At 41.5% G+C, this 23,447-nt stretch overlaps 1 protein-coding gene across 2 annotated transcripts in view; it reads right to left on the reverse strand.

Moving 5' to 3' along the window:
* The window catches only part of USP24 (ubiquitin specific peptidase 24), a 59,667-nt gene extending 36,922 nt beyond the window's left edge, over positions 1-22,745 (reverse strand). Inside the window, exons 1-13 of one of the 2 annotated variants that reach the window (XM_085231230.1) lie at positions 22,211-22,745; positions 11,026-11,191; positions 10,016-10,083; positions 8,533-8,676; positions 7,907-8,029; positions 7,012-7,047; positions 6,382-6,447; positions 4,684-4,749; positions 3,658-3,732; positions 2,869-3,027; positions 1,512-1,626; positions 1,058-1,161; positions 93-200 (exon numbers count right to left, since the gene is read on the reverse strand). In XM_085231230.1, coding sequence (XP_085087356.1) covers positions 93-200; positions 1,058-1,161; positions 1,512-1,626; positions 2,869-3,027; positions 3,658-3,732; positions 4,684-4,749; positions 6,382-6,447; positions 7,012-7,047; positions 7,907-8,029; positions 8,533-8,676; positions 10,016-10,083; positions 11,026-11,191; positions 22,211-22,516 — 1,536 coding nt within the window. In that variant the 5' untranslated portion in view covers positions 22,517-22,745. The remainder of the gene's footprint in view (positions 1-92; positions 201-1,057; positions 1,162-1,511; positions 1,627-2,868; positions 3,028-3,657; positions 3,733-4,683; positions 4,750-6,381; positions 6,448-7,011; positions 7,048-7,906; positions 8,030-8,532; positions 8,677-10,015; positions 10,084-11,025; positions 11,192-22,210) is intronic. The other variant, XM_085231231.1, reaches the window with a different exon arrangement.
* Between the last annotated feature and the right edge of the window lie 702 nt (positions 22,746-23,447).

Consider the following 23,447-nt stretch of genomic DNA (forward strand, 5'->3'; position numbering starts at 1 on the left):
ATGTAAGGCACTTGTCCTTCGATAGGCTGGATGCACAAGTATTTTTTAACCAATTCTCTCCCTTAAGAATGCAAATTCAAGATAAAACCTACCTTTTGAATTAGAACAAATAAATGGTTGAGCTGATCGGAGCTAAACTTCACAGCTGCAGCAGCAATAATGGTATGTATGTTTTCAATCACAGTGGAAGATTGTCCTGACTGGAAAGAGGAAGGGAAACAGAAGGAGGTAGGTCTTAATCAAAATGAGGTAGCAAAAAAGCATTTACTGTAAGCATTATTCTACTATTCCTATTAAGAAGAGAAGATAACTGCTTTGGACAAGTTAGAACCACAAGTTAGGAATAACTGACTCTGTTCCTTGCTCCACTGGTTTGGAAGTCTCCAGAAACAACTCTAAAGCAGGAAAGGGCACATGTCTGCCGTGGTTCAGCCACAGGAGGAAAAAATAGCTTCCTCACCAAAGGAGAGGAAGGTCCATCTGAGGAAGTGCTGAGTCTGTGCTTTCAAACAGATGTAAACAAGCTTAAGAGAACACTGTGCAAAATATTTACCATATTTCTGAATAAATTATTGTGGTATTGAGGTAGAATGAGGAAATCACAGCACTCCGTCAGATGTACGCTTTGTCTTTTATCAGCTGATGAACCTAGGACATGCATGCAAGGACTAAGATTTCAACAGGAAGCTAATGATACTATCTGGAATCATCGACTCTGCCTTGAGAAAATTCAGTTTCACCGATTCTTTAATAATTCAGGCTGTAGGATGGTGAAAAGTTCTTTGTTGACAGAATGTTTTGTGAGGTAGTTATTGCTCAGAAAGTGCAGGTAGACTGAGGTAGACAAATTTCATCCTCACCTTTGCTAAGTTTCATAGAGTTTATACCAATACAAAAGCGTATGACAATATCCTATGTCTCCCAGAGAATAAGCCAAGCAAATATGACAAAGCAGATAATGACTAGCTAACATTCCACCAGCTAATGAACCTGGTCATAAGTAGTATTTATTTTCACAAGACAGTCTAAAAGCAGCCACCTTGTCTTGATTCCTTACCTGAATTCTCCAAATTTTAGTGAGTTCATCTAAAGACAATTTACTGCCCAACAGTTCAATAATTCCCTTTATACGATCACAGTACTGTGCTTGGTCTATATTACCTATGAAATAAAAAGTAGCAACTGAATTAATTTATTTCAATCTTTAGATACAAGCCACGTTAAAAGGGTCATGAACAAAGTTGTTTTAATCTTAAAATTCTTTATCTACTGCTAAAGAAAAAACCATCAAGTTCCCTCACTTCTACAGGCTTAAAAATATACATAATTAAGCTGAGAGTAAAAACCTCAGGTACAGCAAAAGATGTCTGCACAAGTGTCAGAGGACCAGGTGACAGCAGGCAAATCTGCAGTTTTCCTCACTCTCTTTTGATGATGACAAAAAGAACAGATCACATTCTACATTCAAGGCGTTCAAAGCACACGTCAGTAGTCTTTGTGAAAGCACTTACCTTCCAGAGCAATTGACAGGACAGAATTTTCAACCAGCCAGTTTAGTAATCTGTCTGTATCTATTGCATTCTTCACAGACTTGGACACAGTACTATCTTCTATTAATTTGGTTACCTAGAAATTGCAAAACATTGACATTTTAATGATGCTTTCCACATGCAATATACATGCACATAATGTAATCTATTCAAAATGCTTACTATGAAGCTTGGGAGTGTGAATTCTGAAATATTTTAAGCACAGGAGGTTGGTTTTTTTTTTTTTTTTTTTTTTTTTTTTTAAGTAATTAGTAGTTTGTTTATCTTAAAAAATAATCTGCCCAAAGGCAAAATTCCTAACCCTTCTCCTAGGCATTGGTCTGATGCAGCAGATTCTCATACCCAGTCTGACACAGAAAAGCTTGCCTGTGCTGTGTATTTCTAGAGATACAGCAGAAATGGGTTATTTCAGGCTTCTGCCTGTGATGCTCAAATAAAGTGCCCTATTTTTATCCAACACAGAACTGATACAGACTTCTCTCTCTAGGGAAAAGTTGTAGAAAGCGCACATTTCTGCTAGGGCCTTCAAAAGCAGTACTTATATAACTTCACCAAAGAAACACACTTATAATTAAGAACCACGGAGCAATCAGGTTTAGCACCTCAATCTTCCCTTAAGCAGACAAGCAAAAAGCCCAGAAGAGGGACTCTAGAATACCTTACAATGTCTGCAGAACAAAAAAAGCCTTTTCTGGAGACATTTAATTAACATAAATTCTGGAAAGAGGAGAGGAATGAAAAACTCTATACTTAAATCACAAGTCTCAGGAAAAAGAAAATCTTTTCTTCCATTTGCATCTAAGAGGTTAGCCCTGGTCCAGCTCCTAAACATTAGTGCAATGAATATTCATAGTAAAAAATAAAAATACTTAGTATAATAATCTGATATAGCTGGAATAATAACAATCTAGGATTAAGTCTCTCCCCCCCCCCCCACTCTTTTATTTTTATTTCCTTACAATGGGAAGGAAAGAGAAAAGCCACATCCCACAGGATGTTCTGAATTATCAGGGTGATCTCAGACAGAACAATGAAGGAATAGCATACGTTGTTGCTTATAAATGAATCTGGAATTGTAGCTCCTAGAAAACGTTCAAATATTGTCTAGTCTTCCAACTGGGTGACCACAGTCTTGGCAGTGACTACTAATATTACAAATATCTCTCTTTTTTTTTTTGCATTTAATATGAGCTTTTGCTATGGCAACAGAATTTGTTAGGCAACATTTTAAGGCTGTGGTTTCAGTAGCTTACAAACAGCCCATCGCAACTACACACACGTGTGCACCCACAAACACACCCACGCGATGCAAACCTACTTCTTTGAGGGAATTCATTTTTGCACTGAAGTGAGGCGATTTCAACATGCGCAGCAGAATATCCAGCCGTAAGTCATCCACTGCAGTCACCAAATCAGGTTGGAAGCGCATACACAGCAGTTTAATACCAGACAGGAGCTCAGGGATACTGACTAGTCTCTGTTGAGAACAACACAAACAACAACAACAACAAAAAAAAGGACAAATAAAGGCACTGCTGGTTTTGGTGTTCTGTTTCAGACTTCAGTGATGCACAAAGAGGAGGTTTAGTGACCATTACAGACCGTTTATTTGGTGGATGTCTGAAAACATTACTTGTCTCTAGATATTATATAGATAATTAATATTATGATATTGATAATAATTATCAAAATACATAATTATAAAAAATAATTATCAAAATGCTTCTTCTTTGATACGTAGCCTACGTGTACTTTCCAACATGTAATTTCCAAAGGTGTATCTAAGTAAAAAGTCAACACTCAAATTTATTAGAGCTGAATGTCAAATTCAGTGCAGTGTAAGAGGTGGTCACAAGTTACATGGAAACTTCCACAGAAAATGGGAAAATACTTTTAAAAGGGCCATAACACCAGAAATCTACTCATTTCACATAGAATTGAGTAAATGCACAGTAGCCACTTTTCAGTATTTTGGGCTAAGAATTTCAGGCAGAATTCAGAACAGGCTGTATCTGTTGTCAATGAAAGCAAGATTTTGTCCTAGTCTGTATTACCAGCATTTCCAAGACACACAGTAAATTCTCCTTAGGTACTTATAAAACATTACCTTGTCTTTCAAGTCCTTCTCTTCTACATTCTGCACGTATTTAATCATTTTATGAATGACTGGATCCAGCATGGGCTAAAGAATATGAGAAAAAAGCATGCCAATCATTTGATGTTTCCTGAAATCAACTACATTACTCAGAAGATCTGGCTGCAGCAAAATGAAATACTTAGCTGACAGCTCACAATTATCTTAACTATAAAGCAACATCTGTAACATACATGAAACTACCCTGCTACATAAGTCCAGAAATAGAAGCAGTTGGACAAAGAAGCCACTTCAGACCACCACAACACAGGTTCACAATGGGTTACCTCCAAAACCCATTTCAAAATGCATTGGTTTTTAGATGCATATACCTCTTTGACCCCCTTACCTACATCCTCTTCAAATAAAGACTTTCAGTCACTTATTAAACTGGTACTTTTTGTTAGTGAATGTAGGTGTGAACCCTGCAGCGCATTTGCAAATTCACAGATCATGTTGTGTTCTCCTCCCTACCCCCCCACCTTGTACCACAGTTTTTCCGGTCTAAACTCTCATTACCATGAACTCCTCTGTCACAAACAGAAATTAAAACCAAAAATCCAAATATCAAGTGAAATTTCTTCTCTGCATGCTTTATAGTGTGGAAGCTTACTAACAGCAGTTCCAGTGCTTCACACTGCAAATGCAGATTAGCAGCTGAGGATGGAAAAAGAGCCTGATCATTATCTGAACCCTCTATTCATCACCTCCAGGATACTCAGAATGGTTCCTGTACTTTACACAGTGCGTGTTTTGAAGGCTTTTACAATTAGTCACCAGTTTCACACCAACACAGCTATAAACCAGCTTTCATTCCTCTTATTATTCAAATTGCTGTGACAAAAAAGCAGGTTCTCCTGTACATATTTTCTTGATACTGAACGCTCGAGTTTTTATTGTAACATGAAAAGATCCACCTAAATTTGAGCAAATGACTACAGTCACATTTTATAAGGCCTTACTTTCTGCTGAAAAGAAATCATAACAAAGATGTCTTACCTGTACTACAGAAGAGTTAAGATATTCTGCACAAACTCCAAATGGTTGAACTAATGCAGAGATTGCCTAAAAAAAAACCAAAAAAACCAACAACAAAGGACATATTTGGGTGCACATTTACGAGGCTTTTTCAGAGTTAGCAATCTATACCTTAAGAAGCAGATGAAGGTGAATAATTATTATTTTGTGGAGAGGAGATCCTTCCTGATCTGAAACAGGAGGGTTTTGTTACATCTATACTCTCCAAACAGGTCCAGGATTAAGACAGAACACATCAGAGAGAGTTCAAATAACTCTATTCTCCTCAGCCCCACTGAAAGTTGAGAAGGAAAATGCAGAAAGTCATTCCAGTTGTCAGAAACGCTGTGTGATTTGATGGTCATCCATCCTGACACATTGAAGAGCATCTGAAATGTTCTTTCTTGAGAAGTTATCTGCTCCCCTGGATTTACGTTGTGATTTTTAAATATACCATACAATAACTCCTTGGCAGTTTAGATTAGCTGCATGTTTCAGAAAGAATTTTTTTGAGACATTTTCTACCAAAGTGTTAGTCTGTATAGTCATATTCTCTTTAATTGTTACAACTCAAAATCAATCCCTTGCATTTGTGAAGAACCTGGCCTTGAGTTTGGTACCTATCATATAAACATAGAGTTTCTGCTTTGATATGTTTTAATTTTTAGGCAGTCTTGCATGAAGTCAGGATTTGGACTTGATGATCCTTGTGGGTCCCTTCCAATACAGATATTCTATGATTTTCAAGCAATATCCATCATCAGGAAATAAAGACAATTATTTGCCAACAAAGAATACCAAAAGTAGATTCTTCCAGGAGTGGATCAAAAAATTATGAAGTTAAGTCCAACAGCAATCAAAGGCCTAAATTTAGTGATGCTGAGCCAGACTTCTTTTGTAAGTTAGCAGTTACTAGTTATTGAACAATTTTTCACTCAAAGTTTCTATTGCAGCATAGGATTGAAATTGAATTTCCTTATTCCTCTACCATGCTCATTTGTGGGTTCATCTTTTCATAAAGCACAAGTATCAATACTCTAAGAAATGCTGAATTCTCTCCAAATGACAGTTTATTGAAAACAGGCTAATTTTATACTTGGGGACAAAATTCTAAATGACATAGTTTTTCCTTGATCTCAGCTTGAAAGAAGATACGAAGTCTCCTGAATATAGGTAAAGAAACTAAAACTAAAGAAGCTAGGCTTTGCCACCAAAAATTAGTTCAGAACTGCTAAATTGGTCAGTTTTTGAACACAGCTGTTGAAGGACTACTTAGGATTAAACAGCATTTGTCTTCCTAGGAACTTCTTTCTTAAGAAATTTCTATAATGAATGACAGGAGTTAATTCACTTCCTGCTAAATGCAGCTAGATCTGAAGGAAACAAACCCAGTGATCTACTGGTAGGTATACAGTGAAATTGGACTGATTGACGTCTGTGAGGCTGAAAGTCAGACAGAAAGGTACACACTAGTCATTCTCTTTGTTCTCTGAAGACCCAAAAGATCTCTTCAGTCAGGACTCTTACGTACAACCTCCAGTCTAACAGCATTTCTCCAGGGCTCTCACTATTGCTCCAGTACCAAAGCAAAGGCAAGAATGCTGCCAAAAGCAATGTTACTGGTTCTACATGAGTTGAGTAATGGAAAGAGAGAAATCTGTTGACAGATAATGAACTTACCCCAAGCTCAATATCTTCTGAATTGAGTTTGGACTGAATTGCTGAAAATCCACCCAACTCTGCAAACTGAAATAAAATAATCAGTATTATGTCAGCAAGCTACAGTATTTTATTTTCCAAGTATGCTATTATAGAAAATATTCCATTGTGAGTTCCTGGGACAACAATTATCCCTCACTATGCAACATCACATACCAACATAAGCTTTATGTTTTCATGAGAATTCAGGGATGCAGTGGGGAATGCGATGCAATTACATGTGGTACCAGCTTAAACATCAAGCTAGCAACTGTCTCAGATAAAAACTGACATAGGGAAGAAAGCTAGACCACATAAGGAAATGGCTAACACATCTGAGTGGGAAACATCACTGAAGCCTAAGCTGAGTTGTCATTTCTTCCAGTGACAATTATCATGCCACAGTAAAGGTGCTCAAGGGAGAAGGCAGCAACTCAGAAGATGTGTTTAGCAAGGCCCTTTCCTAGATTCAGTCAGGATTAAAATCCTAAACTATTTTTTGTCATTATAACCATCTGAAGAAAAAGGGGAAAAAACAAGGAGAATAGAGGAGGAAATTATTATCTCTGACAAGTGACAAGTAACAATTCTGCTTGCTTTGTATTTACCTACCCTGTTTACCAGATCCACCAGCCACCCATGAGGTTCCTTGAATAATCAAAATATTAACAAATTAGCAAATGCAACACCAATGCCAAACATTTGTCTTCTGAAACACACTTGGATAGATACATTCAGCCAATAAACCCAGACCTTAAATGCATGCTGTTATTTCACAGAAAACAGAAATGTGTTTATAACAGCTCCTTTGCTAAGTGTGCAGTTGGAGCTCTGGGAGGTTCTCATTTGCATCCCCCATTTTTGGATCATCCCTAACACCACTGACCATGCACTGTGGTAACAATACACACTGTGGCTGCTGACTCACAAGCAGCTATATTTATAGCACATTAGCAGTGTGGAACATTATTAAATAACCTTTCCTAAAGCAGCAAACAGAATTTTCTTTCTACAGCCACTAACATGTTTCCTGGGGAAAAGATTTACAACACTGATGCTCCTTTTTAAGACCCACCTGTCTGGAACAACTGTGACAAGTAAGCACAAACCCAAAAAACCCAGCTCCTTGACAGTGTGTTTGACAAAGTTACCCTAAAGGTGGGTGTCAGGAAAGCATGAATTCCCTACTGGAGCTCTGCACTATGAGTTACCTTGGTCATTCCATACTCAGCAGATGTCAGTCCTTAGATACAACAAACCTACCCAATTTGATTCTTGTGATAGTTTACACAGAAAGTACCCCAGTGTCTAGATCCAGGCTCCAATGGAGAACTGGGACAATCTGAGATGACAGGAAATTCACTTCTACAGACCAACATGTACTCAACATCTATTTGTTGTAATTCTTGATGATAATTAAATGTTCTTATTTTATCAATATGTACTAACCAGTCTCTGCTGGAAGAGAAACATCTACCCTAAAAGCAGGTTTTAGGCCCGTGCTCACCTTCTGAAACGTGGATATGGGTGACACAGCGTGCATGTTCCCCTCCCCAAAGACTTCTGCCCAGTTTCTCTGGCAAACCTTCATTCGATTCTTGAAATGATACTCATTGTCAGGGTTAAATGCCTTGAAAGAAAAACCCATGGAAATGAACAGCATGATTTATGCTATAGTTTCAAAAGCATTCTGAAGTTTCAATTCTGTACAGACAATATACCCATGTGAGACAGCTATCCATATAAAGGGGGAGATAAAGTATCAGTTTTCAAAAATTAACAGCAATGTGTCAGCAGCTTTGAAGTATTTTTGAGAGCTGATTTTCAGAAAACTTGAATAGCATTCACATACTGAATTGCATATTGGATGTTAAAAATCTGCAGTAAACAATATCTGCAGATTGTAAGACAATATGCTACAACTTAAATAGGAGAAAAAGCAGTAGGAGAATAAATATCAAGTGCCAGATACCCTAAGTTGCATACAAAACACAGGACACAATTTAAGACAATCATCAGTAAAGACTTCTACATTTGGATGACACTTGTCAATGAATTACACTGATGCCATTTTCCTTATTACTTGAACAGATCCCCGAGTTTAAAACACCACAGTTATCAGAAGACAAATACCATTGTAAGCACACCAAGCAGGCCCACAGGAATAGGATCTTGCTTTACTCTTTCTGCAACCAGGTCTACTAGCAGCATAAGCATGTTGTATATCCCTTCGTGGATTTCAGTTCCCCATTTGTGAACAGCGCTGGATGTCAGCAACTACCAAGACAAAAAAGTAGGGTTTTTTTGGTTCGTTTTGCTTTTCAAGTTTGAGCAAAATCACATAGAACAGGTGAAATTCTTCAGCCTTCCCCACCCCGATTATTTTCAGAGCGACTGTTTCCCAGAGTGTAGTAATAATCACTGTCTGGTGTGTTATTTCAGATGCTCTTTCTGCACTTAATGGCTTAAGAGTTAATTAAATTGGTTATTCAACTGAAGAACGCCTTAAGTCAGATCGTGACCAAAATTACTTCTCAAAGCAAACCGTTTTCTATTTCCACTCACTGGAAAGATTGTAACCTTTGTAAAGAATAACTAATATGCAACTGTTTGCAAAATGAACACATGACTATTAAATCTTCAAGTGCTTGTTCCATGATGCTGCACTGATTCAGTCCTAATAACCATTTATCAGCTCACACTTTTTTGTTGGAAAACAAAGCACACAGAGAGAGGTATTACTGCTGCCTTTTCTCTAATGAAACATTCTCTTTATGGTCTAATCTAGCTGTTTAAAGAGAACATAAAGCATCCACTTTGCATGTGTTATTTAATTTCTGCTTAAAGAGCTTTGTACTTCAAATACAGTGATGTTCTGTACCATTTTAAGAAACAATAGAATCAGGGGTTAAATAGCTTGCAAAAAACTCAGCAAATTTTAACTTAGCACGTTCTGAACTTGGATTTTCTTCTAGAGAACCATTTTTATTTAAAGGGTCGAGTAAATAAGAACAGAATGCAAGTTTATTACTCTTATAGCCAAATACTTTCTCCCTTACACCTTCATCTTCCTTGAATACACTTAGATTTCAGTATTTTAAAGATTAGGACCAAGTAATTTTATTTAAAGGTGTATACACACTTGTATACACACGGAGTAAAAACTGGGCAAGAAATTTAGGTAGCATCCAAAACAGAGTACTAGGAAGAAAACTAGTTTGGGAAGCTCCATAGAGAACATGCACAATAGAAGAGAAGAAGAGCCAGATAAGCAGGTTAGGCAAGCACTGAGGTGAAAAGAAATAAGAATGTTGCAATCCTTCAAAGAATCAGCAAAAAGAATAAAGGAAAGCTGATTCTGAACTAAAAGATGTATCTAACTATCTTTAAACCTGTCCTTAGGCTCCACTAATTGCTATAGAGCTCTTCATTAAAGTAGAAAAGGAGAAAAAAAAATATATGTTTAAGAGTTGCAGAACTGCAACTTAAGAATATGATTTTAACCTAAGAACACACACACTGGTTCCACAGTTTCTAAAGCCTGGGTTGCAAGCCAATACTTCCACCATGAACAACTCAAAGGTGAACAAGGAATTACTGTACTGCACCTACTTACCTTTTTAAATGCTTCTGGCATGCATCTGTCCATAAATCTCTTGCAATTCTCATCAGAATCAGAAAGACCTTTGCAGAAAGGAAAGAGTGCATATGCTTTAAATTTACCTTAGGAAGCTCAGTCTCAGTTTTTGAGTACATCAAGGAAAACCAGCAGTAGAAGTGCTAGTATTCATGTATTATTAAGCATTATGCTTTTTCAATTGCAGAAGAGTGTATCAAAAGAAATTTCCTTTTAGAACTATGATGCTTCCAACTGGTTCATCTTCTACAACTTCTTCAAGCACATGAGTAAAACATGCATTTCTCCCTTCCAAATTTACGACTAACTTCAGATCCCTACTGGGGCTTCACTTGCCCCACCAAAACCAAACCTACTCATGGTCTTTTAATGCAGGTTAAAAAAACACAAGCCAGAACCACCAACAACCTCCACATCTTATTACCTCCCTTTTGGCTGCTATTGGGCACGATAGAAAAACTACCTGCATTCTCATTCTGCCAGGAGCTGGGCATGATGCCTCTGCAACAAGCTTAACCATGGCCCAAGTACTAAACACAGAACAGTCAAATTGCTAATTCTAAAGCAGTCTAAGCATTTCACTAGCAAAAAACAACCAGTTACACAAGGCTGGTACAGCACGGATTTAGATGACAGCTTGTTTTTTCACAAATGGAAAAGAACCAGCACAATGAAAAACGAGTCAGTAATTCAGCTCTGAAAAAACAGCAACTCCTACAGTCATTAGAATATAAAGAAACGTGTGCTTTTTTTTTTTTTAGAAAAAGAGCTTAAGTAAACAAATTACTTTAGGAAAAAAAAGAGATCAACACTCCTATTATAGCATTAGATAGAATAATTCGCTGGTAACCACTTTCACAGAGACGTGATCATTCTGCAGAGTGCTAAGTAAACAGCTGCAAAATTAATACAAGAGGTTTAGTTGCCCACTACATGTCTCTGAAATCTTATGAGCAGATAATCTCTATAAGTGTAGAAGTAGAACTTACCCAGTCTTGCTAGATATGTGGATGCAATCAGGCACTTGCCTAGAGACTCCTCCCGCTTATAGGGTATGGACCAGTGATCTGTTAGAACTCTGCTCTCTAGCTCATACAAGTTGGTTGTTGGAAACTCAATGCCTTCTCCAGAGCAATTCCCATTTTCATCATTTTTCTGTGAATAAAAAGAAGCTCAAGTGAAGCAATTCTTACCTCTCCTAGACACTTTAAAGGATTTTGTAGCTTTGGAAAGCACGGCTGTACTTTAAGCAGCAAGTCAAATCCTTAACAGTTTCTTAGATGCCTTCTGTTTCTCAAGGTAGGATTTTGTATGGCATGATTACATACCTTCATATATCTCATCTAAGTGATAACTACTGTGTTTACACAACTAATTGCTAACTAGTTGGCAATTTAAGCACCAAATCTTTTTCCTTAGCACTTCTGTCTGGGATGGGATATGCTAAGATCATCTAGTCCATGGGAGATTGTAGAACACAAAACCAATCTTCAGAGACTCATACATTTTAATCCCGTTTTCAACTGCAGATGAACATGAAATAGTTTAGTCTAAGACAGATGAATTTCATCACCCCTCACCCAATCGCACTGAAAACAAACAAGACTGATGTGCTGGATTAGCCAAAGAAAAAAAAATTCAGCTACAGATGCCCAGCAAGGAAACTACAATTGTACTTCTCCTGAAGTCAAAGTAAGTTACTGGAAAGCATTCTGGAATGCAAACGGAAAAAAGCAAGCAGAAGGCTGCAGCTCAGCTTTCCATGTCCCATTGCTCGTGGCACAGAGCAGCAGCTATTTCTGTGCACTGGCAGCACTCGGAACGAGCCCCTGTCCTTTGTTAGGTGCCACACGAGGTAACTGCCTCAGCAGTGCCAAACACAATTCTAGGCAAGTTATCTACTTCTTCTATGTTGTTTACTCTTTTCACACTGCATCAGCGCTATCTAGCCCATGTGTCAGAGTTCACAGAGACTTCCTCTGGCTGCAGAACAGCGAACAACTGAAGCAGGAGAAAGGACAGAATGACTGGGTCAGGCCTGGCAGCAGGCAGGAGCAACTGTCCGAGGAAAACACAAGTGTCATGGGGGTAACAGGATCGCAGCCGGAGGGGAGCCAGGGACACACGGCGTAAGCTGAACGAAATGGCTGGACTGGAGAGGACACGGTGTATGAGGAATGGAATCAGTTCGTGCAGAAGGGCACTGCAAGCTCTCACTGCACTCCCTTGTTGCAAGATCAGACCTGTGTATTAAAATGTAAATGGATCCTATTCACTTTCATAGCAATTCAAAAACATTATGTCAAGGAAATGGCAATTGTACAGAGCTTACCCTGTGAAGTTAATAGGCACGAGTGACAACAGCACACGGTGGCTGTACTTAATGGTAGGTTCTCGACAGCAGCACTACAATTTATAGGAGTGTAATGCAAAACAGGACTCAGGCAAGACAACACGTCAGTGTTTGGGAAGGTGCCACCTTCCCACAATGCTCTATAAACACTCAGTCCCAAGTTTGCCATTATGGAAAGCTATATGGATCTCCAGCTTCTGCAACTGACATTCTCTGATCCAGCACTGTGCAAGGAAGTTTAACGTAGCTCACATCTGGGAAATCACCTCTTGCGAACTTCTGGAGAAGTGATGTTTGAGCGTCCAAATAAAAAGATACTGAAGGTATTTAAAAGCAACTGCTCTCTAGGAAATATCCTGCTGCAGTGATACAGCTTTCGTAGATGATATCCACCCAGAACATATTTAACTTCCTGCAGAAAATGAATTTCTAAGGAAAGCCCTTAATACTAACTGCATAGAATACAACAATTAGCTTAATAAAGGAAGCCTGACTGTAGTGCAAACATTCCATTGCTAGCTCCCAGATTCCATTTCAGCCTGGACTTGTAGCATAGGCAAAACAAGATCTCAACAAATGATTACATTAAGAGAGCTGTGCTTTCTTCGTTCCCTAGAGCAGAGTATCCACATTGAATATCCATTACTAACATTAGTGGTTGAGAGGTGCAGCCTCACAGCAGTGCAGACCTTTCAACATTGCTGAAAAGCTGCACCTGTTGCTCTGCTTCCCCATAAGTGGAGCTGCTCTTTATTCACCTCTTCCCCCACAAGCGATGAGCAGCACCTGCCATATTACAGAAACACATAATGAGTGAATTAATACATTTTCTTCATGGTGTGCTCACATGAAAGGGCATTACCATAGCTATGTTAAGAACAGAACTGGTCTGCTGCTGTACTGAGTCTCCCAAGAGAATGGTGACAAGAAGATCACTGTGATCCAGCACCAGGGTGCGGTGCTGGAAACTGCCCTGACAACAAAGGGAACTATTTGCATTGGAGGAGTGCATCTTTGGCACCTTCTGTTCACCAAAAATGACAAGTCATCCTTAAACGTCGATTTTCTGCTACTAAAATCCTGCCCAGAAAGTGTCAAGCTTAATTATGTATTAATTGTAGAACGCATCACATAAAAGCAGCCTCATAGCTGCCACGAAACATGCAACGGGCTCAGAGAAATGCCAATGTCAAACTCCAAATCATTAACTAATTTCATACTCATAGAGATTGCCACCATGACCAGTCTGTACCTCATCTCTTACAGCTCACCCAGTATGAGGAACACTGAAAACACACTGCTGCTCTTTCATACCTCTAATGTACAAAACCCAAACTGTTCACCATCCAACTTGCAATTAGTGCACTGCTGTTTGCATTGACGGCTCAGCAGTGCCCCAGCTGCCCACCAAGGTGCTACATAAGATCTTCCAATGTTTTATGCTGGCTCCCTGCTAACCAACACACTGAAGGGCCTACTTGCTCTCCTGACATTCACAAAGACAACGCACCACAGCTCTGAACAGGTAACAGTGGTTAATTAGTGCTTTGGAACTAAAGGGCTAGGAACTGTCACTGGGGAACCTACTGGTAGCCTTCACAGGCCTTTATTTCACCTGGGGAAGAAGAGTATTTGAGAAAATATCCTCACTTCAAGTTTCAAGTGCTGATTCAGGGCTGTCACTCAGGAGATCTGACACCTCCCCAGGCTGTTTGCAGTCTGAAGAGATACTTCTGCGTAAAGCCTGCCATGAAGACTAACACAGAACAAAGATTAACCCTTGCATAAGAAGTGGAATAGAAGTTAAAGTTAACTGCCAAAAGTTCACAGTTCAAGGCTTCAAAATGCATTCCTGCAGCATTCAGTTAATTGACTTATCAAGCTGTTCAATGAAAGCCACCAACTTCCCTATGCTGGTCACTTTCCATAAAGCAACAAGGAGCTCAAGAGTGTGTATTTTGATGTTAGCTGGCACTCTTGGAATGAAATTACAGCCAAATTATAAATTCAGTTTGTTAATTTGATTTTGAGAGAAGGATATCAATGCAGTTCAGTGTCGCTAGAGCTAAGTTATGCCACGTGCTCTTGAATCTTATATAATTAATGAAACAGAACCAGAAAGTCATGTTTCTTTTAATAAATGATGGGATCGGAGCTTTTACAATCAAACTGTCCCTCACCCTCATGCATCTCCAGTAAGTGGTTTCCACGGGTGATTTTACAGCCAAGCAAACAGAATTTGATGTGTTGCTGTATTGCTAACAAACAGACCTCCTTCTTGTTACTACATACCAACAAACACGATCGAGTTTAACTGCACTGAAAAGCTGTAATGAAGAAACACAACATCCTTAAAGCCAGAACTAGAAGACAAAAATGAGGCCCACCTCTTACTTTTAACACAGATTTACTGAGCAATAAGGATCAGCTGCTCAGTGCTCCAGCTGCCCCCGCTGCCAAGTCCAATGGCAGTACTTCCCTCTGGCACAGCACTGCTGTGTGATTCACTGCTGTGTGCAAAGCAGCCCAGCACTCAGGTGGAGGCCCTGCATCGAACACCCATACAACCAGAAAGAGCAGTTCTTTGCTCACTTATCTATCACGTCCATCAACTTCTGGGAGCAGCCATGAGTCCTGCAGTTATGACTTGCAGGTCTATCTGTCGTACTGCTAATTATAGCAGCTTTTACTTTCACATTGGGTGTCAATTCGTTGGTTTTTTTTTTCTTTCCCATTTTAATTAACTCCTAGGAGGAAGATGCCTGTTACCCACAATTGATTCACTGGAATAAAGGTTTTCAAATAAATCAAAGCTACCACTTCACACTTAGGCAGGAGATGGCAATGTTTAAACACACGGTTACATTTTCTTACTTGGAACCCACTTTGTTCTGATAAAGCTGAAAGAACTTGAAGCTCTGGTCAGGCTGCAGGAACCATCCATAACAACTTACTGAGGAACAGCCACTTATCTCAAAACATAGTAGCAGTTTCTAACTGCTGTACAACTCAAGCAGATACAGCGTCATTCGCTTGCATTCCTGTCCAAGGGAACACATACCTGTATGCAAAAATCCCCCAGCACACTGACAGAAAGGAATGCTTTCTATGACTTAAGTAAGCTTCTTGGTAGATATGTCACTATTCTGTTCTTTCTTGCATAGAAATAAAGCCTTTAAGTTCATATTTTTGCTATGCACTACTTGACACAAGCAAAGAGACTTGTCATAAGAAAAAACATAAGGATTTAATAATGTTAATGTGAAGCAATGATCCCATTCTAGTCACTAAAGGAAAATAAACCCTGTGTTAAGGACTGCACTTACCGGGAGCCCACCATAAATACCTTCCAAGAAAAGAAGTGATTTGTTTGGTGAACGTTTGCATGCAAAGCTTTGGACTCTGACCTTAACAGGGAACAGCACGAGCAGGTTATCACGAATGTATGGTTAGAATGAAGTCTCCTCAGTACGTATGAAGGATTATAACCAATCAGCCACCAAAAATATGGCTTCCCCCACCCCCTCTCAAAACTCAAGAACTACATAAACCTAGGAGAAAGAACACAACATGAACTTGGATGGGGAAGAACTACAACTGGGGTTTTCTAAAACACAGCTTGAACTGTACCCCTGATCTCCATGGTGATATTGCAGTGCTGCAGTGCAATATCCCCACCATGCCCTGTGGCTCAGAGGAGCACAGTGCCCAGCAAAACGGACCAAAGTGACAGCACTGCTCTTCCCAACCCTTTAGTTATTGTAAGCACAAAATGCACTGCTTATTACCAAACAACTCAAAATAACTGAGTGGAATCAGATAAACATCTTAATAGAATAAAACAACAAATTGCAAATCCTTAAGTCAATAAGTCTGTTCCCCTTTGGCAAAGCACCAGGCATGAACAGAGAAGTGCTGCAGAAGCAGTAGATAAAGTATTTATTCTGACACTTCAGTGGCCAAAATTCAAGCTCTGGAAGGGAAAACTACTCAGCAACACTGCTAAACACACCCTTAACACTTCTGTTCTACTTTTATAGATGTATAGTGAGACAGACGCAACAAAGAAGCTGAGAATGAGTCTGAATTCCAGTTCCACACCATATCGTTACAAATTTGTGATCAAGCACCAAGGAAACCCATCTGTAAACGCCTCCCAAGACAGCTCTGCTGGGTGTCGGAGCATGAGAGGTGAAAACTGCTGCTACACTGTGCGCAGGAAGATCAGGTGCCATGAAGCACTCAGTACACTGGGGTTTAGTTTTCTTTTCTTTTTTTTTTTTTTAATTTGGCCCACAAAGTTTAACTGAACCATACATACCAGGGACTGTTTCCATGGCAGCAGAAATACGTGATTTTTTTCAAATTAAGAGTTTACAAAAGAAAGGGGCACTTCCTTTCCATCCTTGCCCTCTTCACACAAAGAGCCAGTGTTCCTTAATCCAAAAGCAAGCCAAATGATTTGCTGGAATTAACTTCTAACACTGGCTAATTTGTTTTTATTCTCATTCTTCCTCAGTATTTCACTTCCTTGTTAAACAGCTGCCACAGAGCAGCACTTGAAGCTGGGAAGATGACCAGCAAATGCCTCCAGAGAGCCCCGTGTCAGCTTCCTGCCCAGCTGAGGGATGCCTGCGCAGAGCTGCCTCTGCAGGCACTGCCCTCGCAGTAATTTAGAGGTGTCAGTCTCCATGCGAAGATTACTCCAACGTTACACAATAACAGGCTTACAAGTTCTCTGAAACAAGCCTTATTTTTCAAGTTAGCAAACTGCCCCTCCAGCATTACCCCAATCCTCCCTACCTTCTTGATCTTAGTGGTGTCTCCAAGATGACGCACGGGGAATTTTCTTTCCAAATCCAAGGCAGCACCGATGCAGACAGCCTAAAATGAAGTTCTACACCAGGACAGCTGGTTTAATTTTTGAAAACAAAGATGCTGAAAACCGAGAGTGCTAAAGTACTAATTCCACTTGACATTCCCATGGCACCCAGCCAGGAACTCACCGCCAGAATCAGCCACAGAGCTCTATTTGATTGCTTAATTGTTTTACAAGGCCAATTTCTAGACAAGCCACACTGCAAAGCTTCCACTTGAGAATGCCAGAAATAGTCACTTCTGCAAAGCTCCACTCTGCTTACAAGACAGAAGACTGACTTAAATTTACAAAACTGTGAAATCCATTGCATTTCCTAAATAGCTTTTTTTTTGTCTTTAAGTAAATACAGCTCCTTCCAATCAAGGACCAAAGCACTCCACAAGCTTAACGTCCACGGTATTTGCAGTCAGCACAAGCCATTACCCTCATTGTACAAGCCAGCAGCTACAAAGTCTGGTTGCAGACCCTCTGTGATGCAGCACAACCCCCCGTGCTGAGCTGGAATAGGTTTTAGACACAGAATGGGAGTCAGAAATGGGTCCTGGCGCTGGCACTCACTGCAGTTGCTGACCCACTCCTCTTGACATCAACAGCACTTCTAAAAGCTTCTTGGATAAGTTATACTATAAACCTTATGTACTAGGTTATGGATGCCCCATCCCTGGAGGCATGCAGGGCCAGGCTGGATGTGGCTCTGGGCAGCCTGGTCTGCTGGTTGGCAACCCTGCACGTAGCAGCGGGTTGAAACGAGATGATCGTTGTGGTCCTTTTCAACCCAGGCCATTCTATGATTCTACTGTATCTGGTATATATGAGCTTTTGATCCAGCTCAACTAAAATTAAAATAAAATAAAGAGTGCATGCCAAAGGAGACAAGGATAGCTAGATGGTAACACGATCCACTAATAACAATTTACCCAAAAGGTCACAGTAATGACTCTGAGAAGCAGTTTAAAAACAATCAAGATCTCATTTTAGGAAGGTTTATATCAAGCAAGTCCAACCTGCAGTCTGGGTGTAGCCCAGGACAGACATGAGATTGTGAACTCTCGCCATCATTACGTGATTCTAGGGATATCTGCCACAAGCAGGTCATGCACAGCTTCAGGACAGACCATGGAGGTGACAACGGGATGTGGCAGAGGTGAGCGCAGCGCAGGGCTGGCTGTGCCTCTCACATCAGCCGCAAACATGGTCAGACCAGAACCCTACGTGAGTTACGTGTGCCTGTGCCATACAGTGAGTACAACACGGTGACTGCTGATAATATTTCCTCCCACCTGCACATATGCATGCCTGTGAAGACAGGCAGTTATTGTTATTAAGCAGACATGGAAGTTTTCTCATTTATTAAACTTGAGTTTGTGTTACTTTATAAAATAACTCAATAAGTGAATACATTCATTGCTGAAGAAGTACCCAGAATACTTGTGTGGTGCTGACAAATCCTGCAATTTTCAGTGCTTTGATTCATTGGCTGAACACAGTCCTTGAACAGCATGCAGCCTTCAGTTCTGAGAGAGGAATTTGCAATAGATTCCAAGATTTAAAAAAAACTTTTTTGGTGTTTTTGTGACCCCGTTTTCAGTCGACACAAACACATTACCCGTGAATTATCAAATGGAACATACAGAGCTGCAATCAGATATTCAACTCAGAGTGAAATCTGATCATGTCTCTTTACCAGACTTTTATAAGATCTCTCTTAACAGAGAGAAATATCCCTCGCTTCACAACCACATCTCATCCACACCACTGCTTTCTGGCAGGATGTGTGGATGTTTGCAAACAACTGATTTCAAGGATGAAGCTGTTAAGATGTTAAATCCGGACCCACAAGCCCTGCTTTTGCTTGTCCTGCTCTTCTCTATCCTATTTCTCTGTGGCTTGCTAAAGTCAGCGCCCAGGGCGCTCACGGCAGTTCCTGGACACACTGACAGACAGTGTCATCACATTCATTTATGGTTTCATCATAAACCCCATGGATTCAGCAGCAGTTCACATAACAGCTTATTTGTCAGTCATGAAAAGATGAGCATAACCCTCTTCTCTACTCCAGAGGATCACAGTACAAATCTTTGTGTTGCCTAAGGAATAAACATAAAAGAAGCTCAGATTCTTGCCAAAATGTACTTATCAGATTTACTTCAGCCAACAGACATAAACGTAGAAGTTGTATCAAACTGGCAAAGCTACCTCTTATAAAAGCAGCTGATCTGAGCCTGTCAAAGTGGTTTAGCACTGCAGAGGGCAGAACGCCGAGCCAAATGCAAACCTACAGATCAGCTTCCCAAGATTTCAGGAAAACTGCACAAGGAAACGTGAAAACCATCTGTATTTCCAAGTTAGTTAAGCGCGGTCATGCTAACAGCACACATCACAGGTAGTAACTTCCAATGGAATCAGTGTGGAAAACACGAGGCTGATGATTCCAACATTTGAGCCCTTGTGAAAATGAGTTCATGTGTGTTCTTATGTCAAGTCTCACATGTGACACACAGAGCACATATTGGGCCAGCTCACAACAGCTGCCTTCCAAATTCAGCCCCCTGTATCACCTCCAGATGCCCCTGAAGATCAGCAGCATGGACCGCTGAAGGAGGCCGCAGACTGGCTTTACTACTTCACCAAATGAAAGATGTTTTTATGAATAAGATATGTATCTGATTGCTGTGATATTTTCAAAGAACACCGACAGATGAACCTTTCTTTGATCAACCAAGCAGAACAGGTTCTAACATTATGTAATAGAATCCAAATCAACATATGCAAACATAATGGGTTCATTACTGGTTAGAGAAAACGTCAAGTGTTCAATCATCCATAAATTTACTCTTATATGCACAGTAAACTGCACTCAGCCATAAAAAGAACATATACAAAGTACAGAGCTGACACACGTCTTGGAGCACGGCTGAAGTCTGCCTGTTATTTTTAAATAAAAAAGAAGTCAAACTAACTTTTGTTCACATAGTTACGGGAAAGATCATTAGACTGGAAAAAAATTATTTAGGGGAAAATTGTAACAGCTGTGCTCTTTTTTTTTCCCCCCCCCATGTACATTATTGGCATATACAACCCAAAAACCAAAACGAGCAATACAACGCTACCTCTAAGTGAGCATTAAAATCAGCATTATGATGAGAAAGAAGAATGCATACTGGTAGAAGGATCTCTCCTGGCAGGAAGATAAGCAGAAATAACAGCTGAATTCCATGCTACAAGATAGCACGTGGACACTACAACATAATCTATATGACTACACTGAATAATACAAGGGTTTGTGCACTTGGCTTTCTGTACAGCTTCTCAGGCCATAAGCTTGTGCTGTATGGGAAACTACTTACTGATTAACGACCTAAATAACAGCTGTAGTTTATTAAATATACTTCCAAATTAAGTTTGGAGGAAAAAAAGGCTAAAAAGCAATTAAACATAATTTCTTTTCTTGTCATTTTATGAAGCATGTTGAAAGCTGCTAGGCTGCACTGCAATGTCAGACAAGCAGAGGAAAATAATCCTAACTCTCACAACTTTTAGAGGCCCAACTATTGCATTAAAAAGATATAATGTATACACACAGAGGAGTTGACAGATATTCATATGCAAATACCCCCAATTACTAAATTAAGGCCCGAGTTTATATAAAGGTTAATGCAGCGAGATATTTTAATCCTTCCACGCTTATTTTGTGGATTTGTAATCATCTGCCTGTATTCAAATGCTTTAGTTTTCCTCCCTCAGGTTATCAAGAACGCAAAGCAAACACCAACATGAGCGGCGAAGGAAACTGAAGTTAGTTTGATCAGACATACAAACTGCAATAGTAAGAAAGAAACCCTGTTAGAATTGTCAGTGTCACCTGTAATAAGAACAGCAGTGGGGGGAAAAAAAAAGTGCTTTTCTGAAGTTTAAAGTGACAGCTTCTCTTTAAACGTCACACTGACAGCTCAGGTTAGCTATGAGAGAGCCGATAGGAAAATCCACTCCCTTCACAGTTACAAAGACCTGGATGTGAACGAGCAGAGCTCTCTCACAACCTTTCAAAGCAGAGCCTGGCAACCAGCTCCCTCTTGCTTCCATCAGTAACGTGACTTGACTCCTGCACAGCACACGTGCAGTCCAACAGATCACTCCACATACATTATCATCTTCTTACATCAGGTAAGGATCTGAACAAGGAAATTCAGCGTAAAAATCACCTGTTTTTATTCTGCAAGGTTGCACTTTGAGGCAGCACTCTGAGACCATGGATACAGCTGATCTGTGCACGTGCAGTTAGTAGATACGTGCACATATTCTCCATGTATAGATATTTTATTTAGGTATATACACTGGAAGAGAGCACTTCTGGCTCAGAACACCCCTAGGGCACTGCTCATGAGAGGGTGCATGAGCTCGAGCTCCGTGAGGGCTGTGCAGAGCAGCCTGCAGGCACCAGACAGCACAGCAGTTCTATTCTTACCCTATGGGCTCCACAATGTGGGCATCACCAATGAGCTCTTTCCATGAGTGCTGCAGGAAGTTTTGGACACAGTTCTGGCAGCACCCAGAGCCATGGGCGGAGGTGCAGGGCAGGGAGCCCTGGGTGCCGGGAATGCATGGAAGGGAAAGGCAGAACGAAGAGAGCTGCAGAAGGCTGACGTTCTCCAGCCCCGCTGCTCCAGGCGTGCTTTTCAAACACAGCTATAATTTATAAAGCCTTTGTTTGAAGAACATTTGAACTCATTGTACGCCCGCTTCTGAACGCGTTCAGCTCACTCGAAGAAAATCGTACGCAAAAAGCACTCGGGCTTATCCAAAGCAACACCCGGACCGCACTTCCCCTCGCGCGGAGCAAACAGCTCCGAGAAAACACGGACACGGGGCGAAAAGATCCCGGGGCAGCCATTCCTCCGGGCACGGCCGGGGGGGGAAGGCGGGGTGCCGAGCCGCGGCTCACCTCAGTCTCCGCCACTTCGTGGTACGCGGGCGGAGGGTCGAAGCCTCCACCGCCGCCTCCGCCGCCGCCGTCCCCGTCGCGGGAGCCCTGCCCGCCGGCGGGAGAGCCGCGTCCGGGCTGAGGGCCCTGCCCGCTCTCCATGGGCTCGTAGCCGCCGTAGTGCAGGCCGGGCCGCTCGTTGGTGAGCAGCGCCACGGCCTCGTTGATGTCGTTCTTGGCCAGGCGCAGGGCCTTGCGGATGGCGGCGGCGTCCGAGAAGCCCATGCAGAGCAGCGTGGTCATGTGCTGCTCCTCCTCGCTCTCCATGGCGGAGCAGGAGGGCGGCGGGGCCGAGGGGCTCAGGCGCTGCCCGCCCCGCGCGCCGCCATGTTGACGGGAGCGCCTACTCCCCTCAGCCGCCGCCGCGGCCGCCGCCCCCCCCCGCTCCGCGCGCGCCCTCACACATACGCGCCTCGGCCCCGCCCTCGGCCCGGAAGCGGCGGCGAAGCTCGGCTGGGGAGCGCCCGCGTCACGTGATGGGGGAAGGTCTGTCGGGGCATGAATGAGGCCGGGGAAAGGGAATGGCCGGCCGCAATAGCGACGGGAGCTGGTGGGAGGGGCCGGGGGCGGTCGCGTGAGGGCGCGGCGTCGCCACGGGAACGGGACGTGGGACCTCGCGCCCGGTCCTGGAGCGGTTTTGCTCTGGTGCTCTTGCTCGCTGCACGCGCAGCAGAACGTGGCCGCGAGGCTGTTCGGGCGGAGCGCGTGCTTCGCAGGAGCCCGCCAAAAGTAACGGACCCCTAAAGAGGGTCCTTATGTCACACACAAAACACGCTGCTGTGGCTGAAGGTTTGCAGGTTTAAGGAAAAAAAAAAAAAAAAGCAGCACTTCAAGTCCATTCAATTAATATTCTGGATGTTGACTTGTCCCTTGCTCGTGTGACCAGCGTTTAGATTGCATTTTCTTATGTCCAAAGTGAGATGTATAAGTCGTGACATGTCATTCAAGCTCCTAGCTGCCAAAGTTGTTTGTGAAGAGACATTTCAGGGAGAACGTTTCAGTTTTATATGAAGAAACAGAATCTTAATCAAGAATAAGAAACATAGAGTGAGTCTTTCCAGCTGAGGCATCAGGAGGTGCATGGGGACATGGGAAGGAACTGAAGGAAGGAACAATTCCCTCATCATCTGTCTTCGGGTAGATGGGGTTTACAGCTGTGTAGTTGCCAGCCTGATACGACACGTCTGTTGGTTGGCTG

Source organism: Meleagris gallopavo, chromosome 10 (assembly GCF_905368555.1).
Source record: "Meleagris gallopavo chromosome 10, MGAL_WU_HG_1.1, whole genome shotgun sequence".
Lineage (NCBI taxonomy): Eukaryota > Metazoa > Chordata > Aves > Galliformes > Phasianidae > Meleagris > Meleagris gallopavo.